Raw genomic sequence first — 15,684 nt, forward strand, 5'->3', positions numbered from 1 at the left:
CAGTAAAGCGCCCTGTGTGATCAGTGAGCCAACTGATGACCCAAGCATGTGGGACTTCTGAATTCACTGGCTGCATGCTTGATCCAGATCAGTGATTAGTTGGGTAGTGAGTGTCTATCTAAAAGACTGAACTTCAGCCATCAATACTGTTGATCTGCACTGTCTTAAGGGTAATTCTAATCTGCCAGCTCCTCCACTAGTGCCAGCTCTACAGGCAATTATGCCTAGTAATATGAAAAGTATAGTGCTCCTACTTGTTCTGTATCCTTGCAAAAACCTAAAAAATTTAATGTAACCAGACGTTTATTTTCTTGTTCTAAGCTTCAGGAGGCTGGCAAGGATGCATACGGCTTTTATTCAACTAGTTGGTGTCACTGCTTTAGCAGTGAATTAATTTGAATATCTTACTAATGAATGTTCTCACCATCAAAAGGTTTTAATAAAACAAGAAATTCAGCGGAAGAGTGGATTTGCAATTCAAGCAGAGGAAGAGCATCTGCGTGTACAGCTAGATACCATCCAGAGTGAACTTAATGCTCCTACACAGTTCAAGGTACATTTTGTGATGGTTTTTAGAATTGTGTACTTTCCTTTTTAGTTGCTTTATATTAATAGCTTCTTGATATGATTAAGGCAAATCAGAATAAACTTGAACTGTACTGTACTAGTACTGTGGCATTGGGTTCATTAATTTAAAGATTAAGTGCGCTCACAAACAGACGTAATGTATAGACATGTCACAGCATAGACAGATGCGAGTAGTCTCTCTTGGGTCTGTTGCGAAGAACCGGTGATGCCAGAAGACCAGGTGATGTTTCTTACATCACCTGGTCTCCTGGCATCACCGGTTCTTCCCAACAGACCCAAGAGAGACTACTCGCATCTGTCTGCTGTGACATGTCTATACATTACTTTTGTGAGTACAATCGTTGCTAACTTCATTTAAAATACATTTATTTTTGATAATGGACTAGGTCTGGGCGCCCTTCTTTTCTAAATATTTTTCAGTTCTAAGGATACCCATTGTCCTGAGGAGGGCAGCAAGTCCATTGGCATTGAAAAGGTGTCTGCACTTTACATCCCTATTAAGGATGAGCTCAGGCGTGTTCAAGTCCACGTGCCCACGCCTTCCAGGGAGCTGACACTTTGCAGCGCTAATCACAGGCAGTGAGACAATTCTCGATCTGTGGCTGCACAGATCGAGAAATGTCTCACTACCTGTGATTAGCGATGTGGAGTGTCAGCTTCCTGGCGGGCACATGGACTTGCGAACACGCATGTGCTCATCCTTTTTACTCCCTATACCTACCGCCCAAGCACAGGATGTTTGTTCTGTGATCTAAACAATCCTTCTCCACAGATATATATATTTTTTTTTTTTACCAGCATCCAACAGCTGCCGCATCCCTTTACATTTTGTGGGGAATGACTACCCCTCCTGGCGCTTCTTCACATTACAGTCCCATAGAATTCTAGCCAGGGGAAGGAGGCAGGAGAAGGGAGCCTTTCTTTGCAGGATTTAATTTCTTCCTGCCCAGCCTATTGTAATATGACAGACAGAACCAGTCACAGCCGACCTGTACCGTGATTTTAGCTATGGCCAATCAGTTAATCACAATAATAAACACTGAATAGTTTTCATTCAGAAGAATGGATGTGTATAACTGTAAAATTCAGTTATAAGCAATCATAGTGTGTAAATGAAGAAAAAAAATCCTGATCACCTCTCCAGAGTAATACAGTGTTACTATGGTAACACTGTATTGCTCTGGTCACTGTATGTAAAAAAAAAAAAAAATACACATACACACCCAAAAGTTTGGAGAATTGCATTTTTCACACAGTCTGCTGCATTAGTTGTTATGGCAATTTGGATGTACTCCAGAATGTTATGACGAGTGATCAGATAAATTGCGAATTGCCATGAAAATGAACTTGCTCCCATTAAACATTTCCACTGCATCCGTGAAGAAGGCTTCAGGGCGCCCAAGAAAGTCCAGCAATTGCCAGGACCGTCTCCTACAGTTGATTCAGTTGCGGCACGGTGCACCACCAGTGCAAAGCTTGCTCAAAAATGGCAGCAGGTGTATCTGCACACACAGTGAGGCTAAGTCTTTTGGAAGATGGCCTGGTGTCAAGAAGGGCAGCAAAGAAGCCACTTCTCTCCAGGAAAACATCAGGGACAAACTGTCTGCAAAGGGTACAGGGATTGGACTGCAGAAGACTAGGGTAAAATCAGCTCTGTTGAAACCCCTTTCTGATTGTTTGGGGTATCCGGAAAAAACTTTGCCCAGAGAAGAAAAGTCGAGCGCTACCATCAGTCCTGTGTCATGCCAACAGTAAAGCATCCTGAGACCATTCATGTGTGGGGTTGCTTCTCAGCCAAGGGAGTGGGCTCACTCACAATTTTGCCTAAGAATGCAGCTATGAATAAATAATGGTGCAAGTAATTATCACTACTAAACTAATTAAAGATATGATAATGTACCGTCGTCCCATCAATTTGGAAATACAAGCGGCAGAAAGTTTGAGGCAATTCTGGACTTTTATGGTACGGTAAAGACGCAATTGTATAAAAATATATAAATTTATTAAGACAAAAGCATGATTAAAATGGTCCTATGAAGAGAGAGTACAATACACATAGACCTAAATCTCTGAAGAACTTTATAGTAGACGTGCATCCATCCATAAAGGAGGGATCAAAAAGTCATCCTAGGTCAGTTCAACCTCTACATGTTTCGCGGTACGACTGCTTCAGGAGTATAAGGAACTAAATAAATACATTTTTATATAATCTCAAGCTTCAAGACAGACAAGTCAAAGATGTACAAATTTGAACACAGTCCCAGCTCAAATCTGCCATAGAGGTGAGCCAATCCAAAATCAGGCAATCAAAAAAGGATAATATATAACACAATTCAACCCTGTGCATGTATCCCCAAATAGAATGGACATATGGAGCTTACCAACAGAAAGACCGACCCAAACCAGTAGGACATCTAAGACCCTGAGGGGCAATTCCTGGGCAAATGGGGAGGCCAGGTCATAATATGAAAAATATACAGAAACTGTCAAAGATAAATTATAGAGAGATGTTTAAATGGCGCAGCAGGAAAAACATGGCTGACCTAATGTGCCTGCATTTCACATAATAGCTATGCCAAATAGGCCCAGTTTGAATAGGGTAAATATAATATATACAATAGGTATATACAATACAGATAGGTACTTGGGTACTCTGGATCTGGGAGACCCGACGGTCATGGACATTCCATCTGATTTAGCTGTAATCTATTCCGAACACAATTCTTAGGTAGGCCCTTAACTACTTTGTGAAATGTTCTTGTCTTGAAAGCTCAAATCTACAATGAAATGTAAATGTATGGCCAGCTTTTGCTTGTGCTATTGGCTCCCTTTTCTTGAAGAACCTAAAAAAATAATTAGCAGACCTTTTTACTTTTAATGCTGGATCAGCTTTCATTTGCTTGTCTGGGGTCTCCAATACTCATACTGAAGCCAGGCAACCAGCATTTGTAGGAGAATGCCAGCAGTGGCATTTCACATTGCTCAGTACAGATGTACATCGGGATACTACTTTAGTCTCTGAGTCACTGCTAATGCTGACGTCTGTTGTTTTTCTAGCATATTAATACTGTAACCACGGGGGCGTGGTCTGGAGCTGCATGGAGTGAGACGTGTGCGGTGAGAGCTCTGCTCGGGACTTATCCTATATACCGATCCTAGAGGGATTTATCCTCCACAAACGGCTCATTCCTCCTGCCCTGCTTATCTAACTTCACTTGGGCATGTCTCCTCCTAAAAGAACTGGCACTGCGGCCAGGCTAGCTCAATACCGCCATGACGAGCGGGACCCGGGAGAAGAAGATGGCGCCTCTCAGTCTCCTGCTTCCGACGATCATACATCTGGTGACACTGCTAAAGTCCTGGAAGCTATTGCCCTCTGCCAGTCTACACTTACCTCCAGGATCGAGGAGGTGAAAATCTTTATCTCCCTAATCCGGCAGGACGTACAAAAACTGCGGGACCGTGTGACCGAAACGGAACGCCGGGTTGGACACGTGGAGGATGACTTGCACCACCTCCAAATCTCCACTGAGCAATTGCAGCATTAGCTTAGCATGGTCCTTTCTAAGCAGGATGAGATGGAGAACCGTCTCAGGAGGTGCAACCTCCGCTTTGTGGGGTTACCAGAGAAGTCTGAAGGCGCCGACCCCCCTACTTTCCTGGAAAACCTCCTTATTCAAACTTTTGGCAGGGAGGCCTTCTCCTCCACAATTGTGGTGGAGCGCGCTCACCGTCTGGCGGCAAGGCCCCCTCCTGCTGGAGCCCCACCAAGAACATTCATAGCAAAGCTACTAAATTATCGTGACCGGGATACAGTGCTTCGGCTTACTCGTGAAAGAGGCAACATCCGCCTGGGAAATGTCACTGTGGCGGTATACCCGGATTTCTCTGCAGAGGTGCAGAAGGAAAGGGCGTGCTTTACCGAGGCGAAACGACAACTCCGCATACACCATATCAAATATGCGATGCTCTTCCCCGCGCGCCTCCGTGTGACACATGATGGTAAAGCCCAATTCTTTGAAGACCCTCAAGCTGTCCTCTCCTGGCTGGAGCAACGCGGCAAACCCGATATGAACCCGGCTTAAACAACCCCAAGTGAACTGCACCAAATTCGCTGGCTATTTACATCCGGACATTGCGCTGTACACATCTCCCTTGCCATACCTTGCCATCTCTAGGAACTGAGAGTACTGTCCTATATTACCCTACACACTTGGTATTGGCTTGAACTCTCCTCTTGCAATCCCTAATATTACACAGCCAGATATTATCTCATCCCCCATTAAGCTTAATTTGCTGGTCTCGAGCGGTGCACATGCACCCGACACCTGAGAGCTGGACAGCATCTCCCGCACCACTGTGCACTCTTCAGTTTGTTCGCCCCCTTCCGACCTTGCTGGTCGCATCAGGACTGTGGTACACTTGCCACCATTGTTCTTCACCTTCCTACGTATGTTTCCCTGTCCAGCCTCTGCCTCCCTAGTTTCATGGGAGGGCAGTGAGTTACTTCTGCCCTGCTGGATCAGAGTATATGCAGATTCAGTTTTGGTTTGTTTTGTTCATATTCATGTTTTATTTTTTTTCTTTCTGCTTAAACTTAAGTCCACATTGACAAATGACATGTATAAATTTGAAGACCTGTTGTGGCTGCTGTCGGTAGCGATTGGCGAGATCCTCCTCCCATGTTCACGGGCAAGGAGAGATGGCCTTTTCCATGTGGAGGCCTCGTGGTCACAGACTTGGAGCTCCTTTACTGCTCCGTGTGCCTCAGAGGTGCCCCGCATTCATGTTTATATGATTAACTATTGTTTTACAAGGTTTGCCATGCTGTGCACCTTTTGCAGCCCCCTGGGAACCAGACTGCAACTTCCTGCCCCCATCACAATACTATGGCCACGTTTAAAATACTAACCTGGAATGTCCGTGGCCTAGGTGATAGAGCCAAAGGGACTGCGGTTCTTTCACACCTAAAATCGCAGCAAGCGGAAATCTCCATCCTTGGTAAAACCCATCTCACAGGCCAGAAACAAATGTGCCTTAAAAAACCATGGGTGTATGTACCAGGCCCCCCACACTTCCAACTCCCGTGGGATTGCGATCCTTGTTGCCAAAGCAGTGCAATTTCAGCTTCATAACTTGCAGTCTGATCCCCCGGGTCGGTCATTGTTTTTACACGTTACCGTAGGGGGGCTGGAACTCCTACTCCTGGACTTTTACACCCCCCCCCCCCCCCCCCATTCCAGTTCGCAATGCTACAGCTGGGCGTAGATTTCATGTCTCAATACCCTTCGGTGCCTGCGATCTGGACAGGGGATTTTAATGCAGTTATAGCTCCACATCTTGATAGGATAAGTCTCTCGCTAATCCTACACCTCCTACCACTCATGCCACCAGGTTTGGGAAATTTCTCACAGAATTTGCCCTTACAGACACATGGAGACATTTACACCCTACACAACGTTTCTCATGCTTCACCCCCTCCAGATCATCAATGTCCCGCATAGATTACATATTTCTTACTCCCCCCCTCCTCCATTTGTCTGAGGCGGGATTCGATGCCAGGGTGCTATCCGATCATTCTCCCTACTGGATCAGGTTACGGATGCCATCTCCCTCTATCACTCGGATCTGGAGGCTAAATCCGTTTTGGCTCACCATCCTCCCTGATTTGAATGGTCTCCAGCGCGAGTGGGAACATTATTTTTGCACGAATGATGGCACTGCCCTGACTGGATCCACATGGGAGGCTTTTAAGATGCACGCTCGCATGGTTCTCTCCACGTGAATTAACCAGCACAAGGCCACATCCAAACAACTTATATGCCAGGCGGAGGAACATCTCCACACTTTAGAGCAGGCTTTCCAGAACAACCCCTCGGTTGCAAACGCCTCCCTGGTACACAAACAGTCCAAACTCACAAACCAACTACACTTTGAAAAGGCCAAACAGGGCATTTTCTTTAGCAAGCAACGTGTTTATGAACACGGCCAGAGAGCTGGCAGGCTCCTTGCCTATATGGCTCACCTCGAACTTAAACCCCCGGTGGTGGTCTCCCTTCAGACGGCCTCCGGGGTCAAAATTACAGACCCTGACCAGGTTGCTGAAGAGTTCAGGTCTTTTTACTCAAGACTTTACACCTCCACCTCCCACCGTACCCAAGCTGAACTTATAGAATTCCTACAAGCCATAGAATTCCCCACACTCTCGTCATCACAAATTGCCCAACTGGAAGCACCCATAACCGTTGACTGCATTGCAGAGGCTCTGACCCTACCCCCTACATCCAAAGCTCCCAGCTCCGACGGACTTTCCCTCGAGTTCTACAAACAATTCGGCGACACCCTTATCCCCAGATTAAGTAAACTATACAAACACATATTTGATGCTAATACCCTTCCAAAATCCATGAATGAAGCCCTCATTGTCCTTATACCTAAACCAGGTAAAGACCCTTCACTTCCCGAATCATATAGGCCCATATCCTTCCTCCAACTTGATGTCAAAATACTTGCCAAAATCCTAGCCCTACGTCTCAATAAGGTGATTTCCAGTCTAATACACCCTGATCAGACAGGCTTTATGCCAGATAAAAACGGCTTTTAATCTTCGGCGGCTCCATATGAATCTTCAATCCCAACACACAAACACCGGCAGTAGAGTAGTAGTCAGTCTCGATGCTGCTAAAGCGTTCGACTCAGTAGAGTGGAGCTATTTATGGGAATGCCTCAAAAAATTCGGTTTTGGCCCAAAGTTTATAAAATGGCTTCAGCTACTTTATTATGCCCCTACAGCACATATTCAGGTGAATGGTAGAATATCCCACTCCTTTTCATTATCGCGCGGCACGAGACAGGGCTGTCCTATTTCACCTATGCTATATGCCCTTGCAGTCGAACCCCTCGCGATAGCGCTTAGGTCCCACCCTGACATTAAGGGTCTTCGCAGTGGCGGTCTAACTGAGGTGATAAGCCTTTACGCTGATGACATGCTTCTGTACCTAGCCGATGCAGGTCCCTCACTTCAGACAGCTCTGCATGTAATCACAACATTCGGTTTGTACTCCGGGCTCCAGATAAACTGGGCTAAATCCCAAATCCTCCCCTTAGACCTGGGTGCCCCTATGTCCGAGCAGGCTGCCCTCCCACTAGTCAGAGCAAGCATCATTAAATATTTAGGTATACATGTCTCCCGCTCAATCCCCGACTTTATAGCACTCAATATTGAACCACTATTCAACACTCTAAAACTCAAAACACAGGTGTGGTCTAGGCTTCCCCTTGGGGTCATGGGTCGCATTAATCTTGTAAAGATGGTCCTCCTTCCCAAATTACTTTACATATTCTGGCAGTCCCCAATACATCTTCCCCAGTGCATATTTAAAGCAATGGAATCTATCCTTAATACTTTCGTATGGGGTTCTTCCCATCACAAATTGTTGTGGAAGGTCTTGAAGTGTCCAACTGACCTGGGAGGCACTGCACTCCCCGATCTTTACATCTATTACATAGCGGCTCAACTCTCCCACTTCTTCCATCTCAATCTCTCCGATAAAATCCGCTACTCTCAAATGGTATGCCCACAGTCCTCTGGTACGATTTCACACCCCTTTCAGATCCTATTTTGCGAGCCCCGCGATTCGACTCACACTAGTAATGGGGGGCCAATGTTAATACATCATTGCAAAATTTGGCGTGCAGCTATGCGCATTGGTCAAGCACCCTCTCCGCACTCCCATACCCCTTTATGGAATAACCCCAACCTTCCTGAACTCACCTCTCTTCCTGATTGCAGTCTCTGGGTCTCCAAGGGCATCATATATTTAACACAAGTTGTAGCCCATGGGATGGTCAAACTTATCCAAACACTTAAAGATGACTTTGCCTTACCAAACCACATGCTCTTTTGTTACCTCCAAATTCGACACGCGCTTAATACGCAGTTTGGCAGCCCTATCCCAGCCCTTGAGGTCCCACTTCCAGTAGATATAATTATGGGGAAGGACTCCAAAAAATTGATTTTCCCAATTCTACACCTACCTTACGAGACCTGCTGCTGATGCCGTTGCTCATCAGTTAAAGCTGCGCTGGGAATCGGACCTAGGCAGCTTGACGGATGAGGATTGGGAGGAGGCCCTTGCCAATTGTAAAGCAGTCTCTCCTAAACTCTCTGATCGACTCTCCCACCTATATATGCTTCACAGATCATACCTAACCCCACACCGCATATCCAAATACAGACACGACCACAACCCGAACTGCCCGAACTGTGGACACTGCACAGCCTCCTTTTTTCATCTAATATGGGCTTGTCCCTCCATACAAGGGTTTTGGACCCAAGTGGTAAAGTTTCTACATGATCGCATGGGTTCCCCAATATCCCTATGCCCCCGCCAAGGCTTGTTAGGGCTCCTTTCGCTCTCTGAAAGCGAAAAATACTTGAACACCTTTTTTACAAGAAACACTATTCCTTGCCAGGCTACAGATTGCCAAAACATGGCTAAGGGGGGCTCCTCCCACCTTACAACAGTGGATCAGAGCAGTTAACACCACTCTATCGTATAAAAAAATAATATACATACACAGGGGCTGCCCTGACAAATTCCACAAAATTTGGTACCGATGGCTTGAAGACACCTCAACCAGTGATACAAGGAGCTGCGCATAAGCTCACTGGGCTGACTCCACCAACCTATCCCTTGATCTCCCCATCACTGGTCTTCTCCCACTCAATAGCTTGCTGTACTGTTCTTTGTAAACCTGTCTCCCCACACTATTGACCAACTGTCTACATGCACTGAAAGTACTTTGTCAACTCCTATGTTTTGTGCACATCATAAGTCAATTGGACTAATCCGTAAATGTAGTGCATGTTGCACTAACTGTATCCGTGTCTTGTTGTATCCTTTCTTTTAAGCTCAATAAAAGTTATTTTTGATTAAAAAAAAAAATACTGTAACCACAGCTGAATTTATTATTTTATTTTCTAGGGTAGACTTAATGAACTAATGTCACAAATTAGAATGCAGAACCACTTTGGGGCAGTGAGATCAGAAGAAAATTATTATGTAGACTCGGATCTCTTGAGAGAAATCAAGCAGGTAAGTTTTTTTTTTTTTTTTTTTGTTTGTTTGTTTGTTTTTTTTCCCCCTTCCAAAGATTTAGGGCTTTTGCAAGTCAGGCTGTTGCATAGGAAAATGAAGGTCAAATGCAGAAAATAAATTGATGGGGGGAAAGCCACAGTCTTGAACAAATGTACATGGAAACCAGTCAGCTTATAATAATTTTTTTTGTTTTTATGCTTAACTGAACAAGCTGAAGATTAAAATTGGTTGCCATGCACAGCAGCTCCAGATTTTGTCTGCTTTAATTTTGATCAATTCTCCATTTTCAACTGGGCTACTGGAAAAAGTCCTGCTTGTTGCAGTTTCAAGTGGTTTGATTAGCCATTAAAACCAATTGAAGGATCCTTGAATGCAACATAAGTGAAAATGAAAGATGGTTATTGTTACTGCAGCAGTGTGAACATCTAAATTACTTTTGCTTAGGCAAGCCAAAGAAAGAGTTGCCTCTTTTTGTTTTTTCTTTTTTCCTACATCACACAAAGCACAGAATTGGCTAGTTCTTAGACCAGTGGTCTCCAAACTGCGGCCCTTTGCTTGCTTTTACCCGGCCATTAGGGCACCATTTCATACACCGATGCCAACAATGGGGCATAATTCCTCCCAATGACACCAACGATGGGGCACAACACAATCCCTCATACTGACCTCAATGATGGGACACAATTGCTCAACTAAAAAAAACAATGGGGCATTATTTTTCCTACTTGCGTCAGGACCTTTTTCTACTCCCAATAGGCACAGTCTGACCCCCTCAAGTCTGAAGGACAGTAAGCTGGCCCTTCCTTTAGAAAGTTTGGAGACCCCCATCATAGACCAATGGCTTGCACTCCACCCCAGGTGTTGGGCACTGGCAAAAGCAAACACCCAGCCCTGCATTAGCCCTCCTACTCCCATCATGCCTTCAGTTTCTTCTGTCCGCAGGGTGAACATTTTTTCTCTACTCTTGGGTGAACTTCCTTTTTTTTTTTTCTAGGGCCTGCTTTGTTTTTCTAGCAGGGTGGTGGTGTTATTTTTTCTTGGTGTCCCATCTGCTTGCCCTAGAGATCTCAATCAGCTACATCTATCCGGATTGGTTTCCACTCAAGGGAATGTAAGCCTATAAGCTGCTAAGCAGCACTAGACCCCACAGCAAGTACTTGGCACGCAGTTGCATCGTCTGGAGAGGCTTTTAGTGTACTCTAGAGGTCCAGGACCATGATCCCACTGTGGAACCAGACCCTGAAGACTCATGCAGGGATGTGCCTAATTATGGAGAGGCAAAGGTTGATCTTTGTCCTGGGACTCTATGGCTCCAAAGGCATCTGAATAGTAAGTGCCTTCACTGCAGTGTCGGCATGCTGTTGCTCCCACTCTCTTACACCTGAGTTTTCCTTTCTGTGGTCACAGGAGGTGAACGACCTATTAGGCGCTGCTGGATTTAACATCTGTGCCATTTTCAGCAGGTGATTCTGCGTATATGTTTACCTTTTTGGGTGCCTCCTGCCAGGCATGGACACCACTCGGCTCCCTCTGACTTCAACAATATACAGCAATGGTGTTTGGGGCTGTGCTTGCTGGCTTTCATATGTTTGGACATAGCAAGGCTCCCCTCTGCATTCACTCAGGTCTAGGCTGTAAGTAATCCCTTTGGGGTGAGCTCTGTCACCATTAGGCCTCTTAGGGGCTCTCATGTAGAGATACTGTCAGTTTCATTCAATATTGTGGGGGGGGGGGGCGCAAACTTTCCTCTGCTTCCTTTGTATCCAACTAGAGATTCTCTGCTAATATGGTTGGTCATCATAAAGCAGTTAGTTGATATCTGAGTAGATGTCATAAAGGTCATAAGCTCTCCCGCTCACCTTCATTGCCTATTTTTTTTTTTTGTTCTGGGAGTTTCCTTTGTATGCTACGCTGGGTTCAGAGGAAAAGGAATTGGGGAATCCTCATAGGAGGATGTCTAATATTCTGGCATACTTCAAGCCCTCAAATCTGCAGTTAGGGCACTTGTTGACATGGTGTGCAAAATTTACAAGTACAGCAACCTGAGTAAGCCTTGCCCAAGGTCTCTGGTTTAGGATCTTGGACAGCTCCCAAGCCTTCTCTGACCTTTTTAGTTTATTCTCATATGCAGAAGGTCCTTTACGAAGACGAGGCACACCCAGAAAAGGTTTTTTCCTTTGAAACAGTTTGTGTGCCAGCACCCTATGGTGGAAGATTTCTGTAAGGAATGGGCAGTTCAGCTGTCTCATACCTGATCATAAATACCCTGATGGTTCCCATGGATGAGTTTCTGTGTTTAAGGACCCTTTCAACAAGTAGTTTGAAGTCCTCTTTAAGGTGTCTAGTGGGTTCTGCCATGCAGCCTTCTATTGCTGCAGTGGGGTCTGCCAGGATCTGTTGGCCAAGGGTATTGCTAAGGAAGGCTCTGTGGCTGGGGGATTCTTTTGTGGCTGGGAGATTCTCCATTTTTCTTGGCTTCATGACGGTATACATATAATGTATACATTCTATGGTCTGCCAAGCTTCCCTAAAAAAACAAAGGGATTAAACGAAGTATGTGTGTGTGTTTTGTTTTTTTTTTTTTATTATTTTATTCATACTTGCCAAGGTGGATACAGCATTGGTCCCTCGGGACCTCTAACACTGAGAACCGAATGATCGAAAACTGCCGATCGCTCGGTTCTTGCAGCTCCCCGAGCAGAGAGCTGCTGTCAGTCACAGCTCTCTGCTCTGCCCCCTCCTCGCTCACTGGAGTGCTGGGGTGTGGAGGGAGCGGGAGCAGCCAGTTTGGGCTCTCAGCGGCTTGCTGAGAGGCTGAGCTGGGTGTCGGTCCAGGGACCCAGGCGGATCCTGACTCCATGGTCGTGATGACGTGGAGCCTAGACCAACAAAACTAACTGCACTCCTGTGATCCATAGAAGTATAGCCAAATGAGCTTTGGCTGTACCTCTCCTTTAAGTACATTACAGGACCCTCCCCTCTGTGTCTTGTATTGCTTGCTACAAAACTGAAGGCGTGAGGAGAGTAGGATGGGTTATGCAGAGCTAAGTTTTCAGCTTTGCTTTTGCCAGTGTCCAATAAACTGGGGATGGAGGATAACCTATTGGTCTAAGAACTAGCTAATCCTGTGCTTGACTTGCCTGTAAAATTGCGTTCTTGAAGTACAATATCCTATTACCTTAACAGCACTGTTACAGGACACAGGGCTTGTGTTCATAGACCATGGGTTAGATGCAGACTGCTTTCTGGCGATTTGGACACTGGCAATAAAACTTGCTAGGGTGCTGCTAATGCATGCTCATGTAACCCCACCCACTCTACGAGATTCCTGGTTTTTGATTAGGTGGTTGTACTTGGGTAATGGACCTTTTTTTTTTTTCTCTGCAGAATTTTTTTAATGGCAACCCTTCATTTTTTTTTTCTGTTAACAGTTCTATCAAGATCTGACTGCTTGTTGCCCGGGCTAGCTAGCAGTTTCCGGATTGGTACTTCTCTGTGTTTGACCTTGGAGAACTGTACCTATGTGGAGTTGGTTTGTAATGTTTGTTTTTTGGGCACTGGATCCTGTCTGAGGTTCTCACTTTGGTACAAAGTGCAGGTTGCTATACAGGTCCAGGGCTGTGATTCCCGGACCCTGTAAACCCTTTCGGGGTATGCCCTCATTAACAAGTGAAGCCTGGTCCCCTAATGGGCCCAGCAATGTTATGGCAAGACAGGGGTCCCTGTCTTTTGGGACTAGTTTCTGGCTTGTAATGGACAACCCACGGTTCTTCGCACACAAAGCAAATACATAGCTGAAGAAATGGGGAGTTATTCACTTTGTGTAACTCCCTGTTGTAATTGTATGTAATGTTTTTGGTTCAGTATCGACTTTTTAAATATGGTGCTTTTTTTTTCCCCTGAGGAATTTACAGGCAAAAGTCAAAATTCTTTTTTTTTTTTTTTTTTTTTCTCATTGTGAAATCATTGGTACCTGTATTTATTAATCATAAAATTAGTGGGAAATTTGATTTATGTGATATGTTAATTGCAATGCATAATTTCTCCTTTTTTATCCTTAGCACTTAAAACAACAGCAGGAAGGACTGAGCCATATAACTGGTATCATCAAGGATGATCTGGAAGACATCAAGCTGATTGAACAAGGGTTGAGTGATAATGTTCATATACGTGGCGGAATGTTCAGTTGACTTGTGAAAAAAACACCCCTAGATTCCAGCCACAGTATGGACTGCAAACATTTGAACAGCTCCAGGCCGGCTGATTACAATATGTTATTGTAAACACTTGTAGATCATTTCCTATCTTCTGTTTTCACAGTTAAGAACAGAAAATTTGTTTTTCAGATAAAATGGCAAGTATTTAAACACTGAATTATGTAAGTGCATGCACTGCAGTTAAAGGCAAGAAACCTAAAAAATGTGATCATCTTGCAAGGCAACTAACTCAAACCTACTTCAGCAACATATTGGAGTACCAGTGACATTGAAATGTGACAAATGCAGCAGCTAGTGGTATGCTAAAAGAAACATTCAGCACTGCAAAATTCCTTTCCATTACCACAGCTTTTTTTATTCTTGATATTAAATATTGGATCTTATTAGGATCTATGACGAATGAATAAATATTTTTCTTATTTACTCTTGGATGGTTTTGTTTTCTTTGTGTCTTTGTGTTTTTTTTTTCTTCGGATATTACGTTTTTGTGATTGGCAAGTTTTTTTTTCTCTAGTGTTCCATTGTGTATTAAAGTGGATGTGAACCCTCACATATACCCAGTGAAGTGAACCACCTCAGATGACACCCAGGGATGAAACCAATCTCCCTACATACGTTTTTACATGTATATCTGCTGTCTTTCCCTTTCTATATTCTTTAGAATTCTTACATAATGTTTGAGATTTTCTCTTCCTGTTCAGCAGTAGGAGAGGATTATTGGCATAAAGCCAAGACACACCCCCCCACTCCACATAGGCAAAGACTTGCAGAGCTGTGCTCTGAATCAAGCAGCTCTCTGCTAATCTATTTATAGCAACCTCCCATGACACAAAAGGCTGTTTTAATCTCCTGTGTCCAGAACTTGTCAGAAGTTATCAGGCTGATAACAGAGCTATGGGACAGAAGAAACGCACCGGACTCAGTGCTTTGGAGAGAGATAAGAAAACACTACAGATATGTGCCAAGCTCAAGTTACATGAATCTGGTTTACATCCACCTTAATTCGCTGAAGTTTGAAATGGGTAGAGGATGGATTAGATGCCAGGGATCTATTTTCTTTACTTTCTTTGTCGTTGATGCCCAGCTGCCTCATGACCTGGTTTATTCTGAAGCTATTAAAATTCATTTGACCAGTAATATTTATGGTGGATGTGAGGGAGATCATGCAGGGATCTGGGGTAATGCATTTCTGCTTCTAAACCTAGAGATAAAAAAATACAGCAACCTCTAAACACTTCTGCTTTAGCTGAATCTCCAGCTTTTCTGATGGGCTAAGCTTACTTCCTGATAGTGAGCATAGTAAAGCTTGCCCTCCCCCTACTGCCTTGTGCACAATAGAAAAATATGGGAGTTGGTGGCAAGCTCCAATATTTTCTATATATATTGGGGATTTTCCTGCCAGAAAAGCCAGGGATTCATCTGCAACATTTGGCTATTAGAGGCTGCTGCAGGTGTGTGGTGCCTACATCAATTTATTTTCCCTTTTTATTTATTTATTTATTTTGGGGAAAACTTCACTTTCATTAAAATATATCAGATTCAGTTTGTATACAGGTAATTTTTTGTAAAAATTCTATGAAAGATGACTTTTCTATCTTAACCACTTGTGGATTTAAACCCGAAAATGTTTTTTTAAAATAAAGCTTGTAACTTGTACAATATAGGATTTCATATTATCTGTGCCCAGTCTTGCCATGAAGAGTTAATCCAGCTCTGAGCAATCCTCTTACCTTTTTTCAGTTAGATAAAAAGGACAAATACCCCCCGCTGTGAGTGAA

The 15,684-nt window shown here is 44.2% G+C and overlaps 1 protein-coding gene across 3 annotated transcripts in view; it reads left to right on the forward strand.

The window, feature by feature from the left end:
• NUP54 (nucleoporin 54) overlaps positions 1-14,329 on the forward strand; it is a 75,224-nt gene extending 60,895 nt beyond the window's left edge. For all 3 annotated transcript variants that reach the window (XM_073600947.1, XM_073600948.1, XM_073600955.1), the window contains 3 exons: positions 434-553; positions 9,576-9,686; positions 13,751-14,329. In XM_073600947.1, the coding sequence (XP_073457048.1) occupies positions 434-553; positions 9,576-9,686; positions 13,751-13,879 (360 nt within the window). In that variant the 3' untranslated portion in view covers positions 13,880-14,329. The remainder of the gene's footprint in view (positions 1-433; positions 554-9,575; positions 9,687-13,750) is intronic.
• Positions 14,330-15,684: the final 1,355 nt, after the last annotated feature.

Source organism: Aquarana catesbeiana, linkage group LG01, assembly GCF_042186555.1.
Source record: "Aquarana catesbeiana isolate 2022-GZ linkage group LG01, ASM4218655v1, whole genome shotgun sequence".
NCBI classification, from domain to species: Eukaryota; Metazoa; Chordata; class Amphibia; order Anura; family Ranidae; genus Aquarana; species Aquarana catesbeiana.